Consider the following 9,898-nt stretch of genomic DNA (forward strand, 5'->3'; position numbering starts at 1 on the left):
AAAGAAATGCAGGAAAAACACTCTTTTACAAGCTCAGGACATGGTCTGCAGCCTGTTACACTCCTGCTCTCACAGAAGCTCCACACCGAGAAAATGGTTTAAGGGAACTGCCCCATCGGGCGCCTGCAGGAAGACCTGGAACAATGGCCAACACAGGAAGGATGTCACAGGTGGATACGGCACGTTTGTGCCAAGGTGCAGAGCAGAAGAGGAGTCACCACAGCTCCAGCGGATGCCAGATGGTTTATGACTTTTCAGTATGTTTTGAAAAGCATCCCGTGGATGATCGCGGAGCTGAGGAATACGACCCATGGCGGGCTGGGTTAATACTGGGTGGTTTTACACTGTAAAGGTGGTATTTTCTGGCCTGTTCACTTCAAAGGTTGGGAATTAAAAGAGGTTGAAGTGAAAAGGGGGGTAGAGATTAGCACCGCTCTTGGGAGAGCAGGAGTGAAGGCTGAGGGCAAGACTGAAGAAGCAGCTGATGCAAGTGGATAGGGAGTTGGGATTCTGAGAGAAGAGATTGTTTCTCAGGAACAGCATCTGCAGGGCAGCAGTGGTGGGGACGAGGTGAGTCGGTGCCCCAACACAGCTGCTCCCCAGCCCTGTGACAGGGGGGGGTGTCACAGCAGCTAGAGTGTGAGGGTCAAGTCTCCATCCTGTCAGCTCACCCCAGGAGCCTACCCCAACCCAACAGAGCTGCTGGAAGCCTCCTTGTATCCCTGCCAGAGCAGCAGTCAGTGCAGAATACAGCTTGGGCTTTTGAGGTGTTCGTCAGGGAAGAAGGAGCCTATAGCTGAACAGATAATTCACAACCAAGAGGGAAACCAAAAGAATCACAGAATCCCAGAATCATCTCAGTTGGAAAAGCCCTTGAAGCTCCTCCAGTCCAGCCATGAATCTCACCCTGACCATTCTCAACTCCACCAGATCCCTCAGTGCTGGGTCAACCTGACTCTTCAACCCCCCCAGGGATGGGGACTCCCCCCCTGCCCTGGGCAGCCCATTCCAACGCCCAACAACCCCTTCTGCAAAGAAATACTTCCTAAGAGCCAGTCTAGGAAAACCAGAACTGTTCAGGTATGTAAGGCCGATAGGAAATCAGACAGTGTTAAGATGCCACTGGGCAAGGACACTTTTATCACTTGTACAGCGTCGCAGTTCTGCTAGTCATAAGAGTTATTTTGTGGGCAGCGTGGTACTAGTGAATTACTGGGTTTCGTTCTCCAGAGTTGATATTTAGCCACCCTCTTTCACAAGTATCAAAACCACTTAAACGGCAGAAGAGTAAATAAAGCCTTACTACAAAGTCTGGGCATGGGCAATGCTAAATATCCCTGGCTTTTGTCACTAGCATTATATATTATATAATATTATATATAATATTATATATTATATATATTTAGGGTTGACATAGCACTTAAGGATCTGGTGTGGTTGAGAACTGTCAATGTTAGGTTAATGGTTGGACTGGATGATCTTCAAGGTCTTTTCCAACCTTAATGACTCTGGGATTCTGTGATATCCCGTTTCAGAGACCAGTTGTGCAGAGGTGGTTGGTGTGGGAGCCCGGAGCGGGTGGCCTAACGTGCTGGCCTTTGCCAGTGGGTTATAAGCTTGATGCAATCATGAATATGTAATAAGGTGGCAGGTGTGTTGCCCTTCTGAAGGCTGGAAAGATCTTGGCTAAATCTCAGAAAGACATGAGGGGAAACCCTGGAGCAACACAACAAAAATTGAGACTCTTTCTCCTGTTATTTGAAATGTTTTCTCTGATAGAGGCCAACGATGACTTGGAAATAATAGATGCACCTTCACTAAGTCTTCTGAATTATTGCTATGTGATTTTTGCCTGGTTTAAATGAGTTGAACAGCTCTGGGCTCATTCTGCTATTACTTTGGTGTTTGCAAGCTTTCAGATTTGCTGCATATGCCCTTGGGTTCTTATTTGGATTTGTGATTCTCCCAAGGTTTTACAGGACATAGCGCATCCCCGAAGATTTTTATTCATTATTTAAAACCTGCAGAATTGGAATCCAAATTCTGTCCGTTCTCTGTTATTTTCCATTCATAAACTTTGATCAAGTAAGGCCAGGCGGCATTCAGTCAGCGCAGCAGCCAAGAGGTGAAGTAAGCCATTCACAAACACTTTGCAGGCTGATAGCCACCCGTAGACACTGGTTGGTGAATCACACCGAGCAGCCAATACCTCCTGAACATCGGGATCCTTTCACAGGCTGAAGGAAGTGTTGTAGTTTTACTCATTTGATCTGCATATCACTCTCTGGAGGCTTTTGTCCAACAGGTTTCTTTTTTACAATAATTCAGGGACGTATTATGAGATCTGGAGTTCTGCTAAATTCGAGCAGCCTTCTTGCTGAGTATGACATCTAGGATCTTAGTTCTGCCACAAGATAGGTCAAACATATGTCCACATAGGCACACACTAAAATATGAATGTACTTTGCATTGCAAGAGGAATCCTACACAGGAGTATACGGGGCTCTGCTCAGACAAGGCAGGAGCACACATGCTGCAGCTGTAAATGGAAGGGGGACTACAGTACCACGGGGTTTTCCTGTCACCTCTGCAGCCTTATAAGCCCATTTGTGGGTAGAAGAGCAGAGCTAACAGCTAAGGGCAAAAGATTTTGCCTATGGGTGAATTTTACCGTGCTAGTTATAATGTGACTTCTGCCTAGGTAGCGGCAGGTGCCCAGGAGAGGATGAGGAAAGGGATACAAACCTCTTCACTGTACATATTTCTTGTTGAAAACATCCTGGAAGAAATATTTCTAAGTCTCAGTTCCAGCTTTTTCTTAACCCTGTTGGTATTGCTTAGATGGCAGTGACACCCTGTGGTATCAGCCGCTGGTGCAGCACTCGGCGGTAGCTCGCTCAGGAAGTCAGAAGGTTGCAGTAACAAAAAGTCCAGGGTTGTTTGTAATTCATTTTCACAGACCTCATCCTCCATCCTCCCTGGCGAGTCTCTCTGGTTCGACTCCCATTTTCCGGCCTTACAGGGAGAGGAGTCAGCTGTAGGAACAAACCAGTGTCGCATCGCGGTGCGCCTTCGCTGTATAACTTACCGAAAACACTCACTGCTCTCTGCTTGCCCCGGTGAGCAAGGAGAGCTTGTGCTTGGAGGGGGCAGTGCTCACCTTGGGTGTTTTTTCTCTTTCAGGGGGTTCATGAGTCAAAAGGTGTGACTGAAGATTATTTGAAACTGGAATCCCTGATCCAGAAAGTGGTTTCTCCTTACTTGGGCACATACGGTCTGTATTCCAGTGACGGACCCTTCACGCACTCTTCCTGCATCTTGGGTAAGAATAACAGAATAAGAGTAACTTCACCAAAACCTTGGTCTGTGCAGGGCCAGGGCTCACACGAGAGGAGGCTGCCAGTACTAACACAGCGTGGTCAGGCTCCTTTTCTCAGGCCATAGCTCTTTGCAGTGTGCAAAGTCACAGTGAAACTTGCTCATCGTAACCGTGCTCAGTAATAAATCTGTGAATCTAGAGTGTGTTTAGCATTTCCATTCAACCTTTTAATGAGGGAGCTTTAGCACAGGATGCTCTATGGACAGCAAGAGGAAGAAGCAAGAAACCATTTCTAGAGTGCTGAGTAGTGGCTGTTAATTAGTGGACAAAGATCATACAAGGATGTTTAAAGCAGGGAAGAGAGTAGGAATTTGTCTTAGAGAAGACTGACTGATAAGCCTTCAAATATGTAAAAGCTTCCTGCAGAGTGGAAGGTACGAAGCTCTTCTCCATCCCACTGGAGATAAGAAAAATAGAGTGGACCACACATAGCAGGGGAAATTCAGATTGCACGGAAGGAAAAATCTCTTCATGCCACATAAACCGCCTCTGAAGGCTGTTGAACCTTCACTGGTAGAGGCACTGTATACCTGGCACATATACAGGCATCCCTAAGGAGCAGGGTGGGTAAACATGGTCCTGCCTGGTGGCAGTGAGGGACCTTCTTAAGTCCCTTCCAGCTTATTATCTAAGATTCTTTGAGCTCTGAAGTGTTCAGTGACTTCTGTGAAGGCAAGATTTGGCCAAGGTGAAGGTCTTTCGAATATCCCGGGTAGTAATTCAATCTGTTGAAAATGTGAGGGGGATGCTACCAGTGTAAATCAAAAAGGAAATGTGGTGGTACCTGAGTATTTTAATGTAAATACTGTGATGGTCTGCTTGAACAGAGAAAATGGGGGAAAATAAGTTCAATTGTGTGTTTTCTATGCAGTCAATTTAATCTGTTTGCTCGTCAGAAATGGCCAATAAGGTAGATGATTTTCCCTTGAAGCTGAGTGGAAGAATGGTTGTACTGCAGTAGGCGTTCAAGAAGCAAATCGGTTTTATGTGAATAAATAGAGGCTGGTTATTTATGGAAAATGGCTCAGGATTACTCCTTTGTATTCATTGCTTGCCATTAAAAGGCCACAAGCATTTAAGTGGACCTCCAAATTGATGTCTTCTGAATACAAGTTTTTGTATCTCAGGACAGAAAAAAATACACCCAAAGAGAATAAATCTCCGGTGAAATGGATTGTTAGAAAATAAATGTATTACACGACTGCAGAAGATAGGAAGGTTTTGGGGCCTGGGCACTTCCCCTTGCTGTGGTCTGGGGTGTAGATCACTAGCAGCACCCCTGAATAGGTCTTAGTGTAGTGAACCTGGATCCAAGGGACCTGAGTACGTAAGTCTCTGTTGCTTTTAAACTAATGCATCTGGATCTGTCCAGCTATTTTTGGTAGTGTGATTTAAAGCTGTGACACGCTGTCCTTGGGACTGGTGAGGCCACTGATCTCCTTTCTTCCCAGTCCGACCAGTACACCCAGCCTTCCCTTCCCACCAAGCCTTGGTGTGACCAAAAAGCCAGAGTTCCTGTGGCAGGGCAGCCCCAGGGAACCTTTTCTGTTTGCCAGGTCAAACTCCTACCAAAGAAAAAGTCCAAAAGTGAACTTGGCTCAGCTGATTTCACAGCTGAGGCAGCCACAGCTGCAAAATACAATCTTAAGTACAGAAAATGGCTGTTACAGCAGTACAGCATGTGATTGGAATTTAGGTCCAGGTAAGCACATAATTATAATTTTAGAAGAGACTGGCATTTGTAAAGGGAATTGTGTGGTTTGCAGGGGAACCTATACCAACACCCTGGTTGAAAGCAGAGAATTTGTATGGAGTGGCTGTGGTTGACCTCCAGAGTGTAACCTGACTCCCTTCTCCAGCCGTGCCCCTGTCATGGGGATGGAAAAGTGAGAGTGGCAGGAAGAAAGCTTCAAAAGTGAGACCTGTTGTTCACACAACTTTTACTTTTAGCACACGTGAGTCTGAGCACTGGGGTCTGCAAAAAGTTGGCACGATGGTCAAAAGATGGAGCTGCTGGAGAGCACTCCAGCCCTAACCCACTGGCGGAGGATCTCCGTGCTGACTTGCTGCCACCTGCTGCTCATTCTTTGGAAAGAGCCCCCTTGGTTAACAGCAGCATTCAAACAATCACTGCCGGATGGAGTGCAGGTTTGTTCCCCAAAAAGGTTGCTCTGGGTGCTGCCCTCGACCAGTCAATGTTTCCAAACACTCTCAGTGCTCTTGCCTTGTGTGGTCTCTGAACGACGCTTTGAATCTAAATTTTTCCACAATTATTAGTAAGACTGCCTGCCTTAATCCTTGTGCCCCAAATCTGAAGAAACTTGATTTTCCCAGGGTGGGTGGAAAAGTTAAATTTCAACGACTGGAAATCAGAGATGACCTTTATAGCCTGAACAAGAACAGAATTGCACTTTCTGTTCTCGTCTAAAGAAAGTCTTTGCAGTTGTATATCAGGTCTCCCACAATATTTACTGCTTTACTCCATCTGCTGAAGTTGTACGAATATAAGGGAATCTTGGCTATTGTTTGCAAAGGTAAGTTTGGGGTCTTCAAAGAAAAAGAAATCTAAAGAAAATCTAAAAGAAATTGAAAGAAATCTAGGAAACCTGTAGCCTATGGATCTACAAAACCAGCAAAATGTATTCTTTTATAAAAGTTTCTGTCATTCAAGAAAAGCTCGTGAATATTCAGGCCTCGACTTTTCATTTGAACACTCATAATTATTAGTACCCAGAAAATAGGAGATATTACTCTGGATCTTTCTTTGCTTACAGAGAAGCGGTTCTTCAGGCGTTCGAAATCGGGTGACATCCTCGCCAAGAACCCCGTGGTGCGATCGAAAAGCTACAACAATCCTCTGCTGACGCCAGTGGCCGAGTATGAAACGGAGGGCATGGCTGCCAACGGAACGGGCATCCGAAGGCACTCTGTTTCGGAGATGACCTCCTGCCTGGAGCTCCAGGGCTACTCCAACCTCACCACTATCATGGACAACGGTTCCAAGAGCTCCATGACAGCCACGAAGAGCTCGCTGTCGGGAGAGCAGGAGAGGCCCAGCGCTGGGTCGGTGCAGTGCTCTAGCAAACTTGGCACTGCGGAGCCACAGAAAGGACTCTTCCACTCCATGGACGACCCACACAGGTCTTTTGAGCTGGACAGGGACCCTTCCTTGATACCAGTTCCCTCTTCCAGCCCTGAGAACATAGTAGATCAGATTTTGGAGTCAATTGACTCCGATTCTGAAGGCATTTTTATTGATTTTGGCCGAGGCTGTTCCAATTCATCCGCGTACAATGTGGATGTCAACAGACAGAGCATCATGTGAAGGACACTGGGAGACAAACCTTGGGTTTTAATATTATATATGAAAGCTACTAACATGTTGAGTCGGACTGTGGGCGAGCTCTCTCTGTCTGGGTCAGAACCTCTGCTGTAAGTCATCCCAGCTGTACTGAAGTGCACAAACACGAGTTTACAGCAGGCGGGAATCTGCTGCGAGGGGGAAGGAACTCCGGCCACTTCTCCCTGTCCTCGTTGCTCTGCAGTCAGATTTCCTCTTGTCTTTATAAACTTAGGGATTACACAAGCTGACAAGTGTCTGGTAAAATGCTATTAGTGCAGCTGGCAGTGTTTGTTCAGTAAAACAGCCTAGCAAATAGCTGTGTTCACTTTTAATTTTCTCAAGAGATTTCCTGTAGACGGCAGGTCGTTCTTGAACTGTAACACCTCAGCCAGAGCAAAAACATACCCTTTTAAAAAAAACAAAAAACCCCAGAGGCTGTGGGCCTTCGTGCCACAGAATAAAGTGATAAAGAAGTCTCTTTTAATCTTTTTCTTGTACATCTTGTATGCACTCCTTTGCCTAATAGTGAGTTAGAGTTCTTGAAGAAAGGCAAATAAACAGAAATGTGCTGCCTGATGTCACGCAATGCCTCATGTCTCCTGTTCTGTTTCACAGCCAGTACCTTGTGTCTGTGGGAGAGTTGTCTTGAAACTGGCCTTTAAGGCCGTGTTAATTTGCTCTGAACGTGGCACTTCCAGGAAATCTGAGTGCTGTCAACTCCTGGAGCATCCATTGTGTGGAGAGATTCCAGTAGAATTCAAGTTATTACTTGTTTCCTAAATAAATAAAGATATGGCCTCTCGGTGGAAATCCTCATTATATATTTATATTCTTGAAGAAGTACAATAATGCATATGCTGTCAGTTATGTATTGATATTTGGGGAGTGTGAACCTTGCAGCTCTTCTCGTCCTGAGCCCTCCCAGCTCCTTGATTCTCCCTCGCAGTAACATGGTGGTGTGAGAGTGGTTTTACAGATGCTGAAGTGAAGTAGAAATCCTGATGCACGACAGATTTTTGATCAGATGGTTTTGCAGTGAAGAAGGAGCTACTTCAGGTCACTCCACTCCCTGGAGGAGAGAGTCAGTCGGTACCTCCTGAGCTGCTCGGCAGAGACTGGTCGTCGCTTCGGCCTGGCACATCTGGCACTTAGCTCAGGTGTTCAAGGACTCTCCAGCTTCGCTCTGCACTTGCACTGCTGACCCCAACATTTGCCAAACTCCCCAGGTTTTGATTACATTTCTAGGCTCAAGGCCCCACTTCTGATCCTTAATTTCCTTTGGCCTCAGTGCTTGATCTTTTGGAAGGTGTAAGCTCAGTCTTTTGCTACCGCCCTGCTTCACTGCTGGAGATTTCAGCTTCCAGATGGATGTGCAGACTCCCTGTAGCACCAAGATTTGAGAACTTCAGAAGCCAGTGGAGGAAGGAGCCCCATAAATGAGGCAGGGGGTTTGGTGTCTGTTTTGCTTATTTGTGTTGGGCGTGTTCAGCTGTACAGGCTCCCCTACAGGTAGGCACTGAAGTTAGGTCATACATAAAAGTTTCTTTCACACAGAGATAATAAATAATTGCTTTGATGTCCCAACAGTCTGAAACTTAACAGCTGGGGAACATGCCTGGATGGGACCATCCGCTGTGGGGCAGAGCCAGTGCGGAGGGACTTAGCACCAAGTGCAGAAAAGCAGTAGAACGTACCCTCAGCGAGAGCAGCTCCAGTGCCTGGGAGGATCTTTGAGATCCAATAAACAACTTGGGATGCAGGCACCTAACTAGCCCTCTGGATGTGCAAAGGAGTACTTCGCTCCTGATGGGGCTGAGCGTGCTGGCAGCTTCCTCACCTCTGAGGTTGATCAGGTTCCTGCCAACTGGTTGGTGCTACCAACAGGTGTTTAAACACCCTCCCCTATCTGGGGGGCCACGATGAGCCCACGGTCTCAAGGCACGGTGGGTGCCACGTTTAGCCCTGTGCAAACCACCGGAGAGAGGAGGTCTTGCTGAACTTGGAGCCAGTCATTTCCAAGTGTCCTAAAGTGTTACAAGCTCCTGTGCTGGTGCCCTCAGCCTCTACCCTCGTTCCTGAATTTTAGGTTGGAGAAAAAGAGTATCCACAGCCTTGTTCTAAGTGCAGGGAGGAGAAGAAAGATTCAAATCCCTACAAGAAAATTAAAAAAATAAAGTGGATCAAGGCCTCCGCACACCTTCTTCCTTTAAAGAACATTAAATGCGGTAAGAGTCATAAGCTTACTTAATTACTGGGGAATATTTAAGGAGAGTTTCAGCTGAAAGGAGAAAGGGAACTGCTAGGACCCTTCCCACCTGAGCTTTGGTGAGGTTCATCCCCTCCCCTGTGACAGGAGACCTTGAATCCCCTGGTATGCTGGTGAGGAACTAACCTCTCCCACCTTGCACGCATGAAGCTAGTGAATGAAAATCCTCTTCTGGTTGCTTTAGAAGGTTGTCTAGGGTTCAAGACAGGAGTATTCCTCACAGCCACCTCGGAAAACCTCAAAGAGAAGCAGGATTTAGGAGACAGTCTCATCTTCAGTGTTTCCTCTTGGCCGGGGGAGGCAGCCTGGCACCTGTTGTACCAGCCTGTTCTTGGACACGTCACCTTTCCACATGCTGCGTGGGGAACCAGCTGTCCTGGAGTGTCCTTGTGGCATCGCAGCCCGGCACTTCCAGTCCAGCCTTTACATTTCTAACTCTTACCCTTAAAGCGGGCTCTTTAAGGTCAAAGCTCTAGCAGCAGGAAGAGCTAACGTAGGCTTAGCATGTAGACTCTTTAGAAGATACAGACGGAGGCCTGTTCACCTGGGCTGTGTTGGAGAAGGGCAGAAAAGCAAAGCAAAGCAAAACCCAGCCCTGCCCTGCTCCACCCTGACCCCAAAACTGTGATTACCAGCTGTGATAGGGTTGATGAGTATTTAAGGAAGTTGGGTTCAGCCCTGGTGGGATTCACTGCTTGTTGTTAGGTGTTGGGATGATCTGCTGAGCTGAAAAAAGACTTATATTGAGCCTCTTTAGGATGAGGAGTATCTCAACTGGCTTCAACTAAGGTAAGTAAACCTGGTGATGCTGTAATGGAACAGGCAGAGCTCTGCTGCTGTTGTGGTTTAGAGCTTGCTGAACTAAACTTGCCTCTGCTAGCAACTGTATTTACAAAAGTGTTTTGTCTGC

At 46.7% G+C, this 9,898-nt stretch overlaps 1 protein-coding gene across 5 annotated transcripts in view; it reads left to right on the plus strand.

The window, feature by feature from the left end:
- Nucleotides 1-7,303, plus strand: part of PRR5 (proline rich 5) — a 93,475-nt gene extending 86,172 nt beyond the window's left edge. For all 5 annotated transcript variants that reach the window (XM_074825601.1, XM_074825603.1, XM_074825602.1 and 2 more), the window contains 2 exons: nt 3,184-3,322; nt 6,154-7,303. In XM_074825601.1, the coding sequence (XP_074681702.1) occupies nt 3,184-3,322; nt 6,154-6,704 (690 nt within the window). In that variant the 3' untranslated portion in view covers nt 6,705-7,303. The remainder of the gene's footprint in view (nt 1-3,183; nt 3,323-6,153) is intronic.
- The last annotated feature ends 2,595 nt before the right edge of the window (nt 7,304-9,898 follow it).

This window comes from Strix aluco, chromosome 5 (genome assembly GCF_031877795.1).
Source record: "Strix aluco isolate bStrAlu1 chromosome 5, bStrAlu1.hap1, whole genome shotgun sequence".
Taxonomy (NCBI): domain Eukaryota; kingdom Metazoa; phylum Chordata; class Aves; order Strigiformes; family Strigidae; genus Strix; species Strix aluco.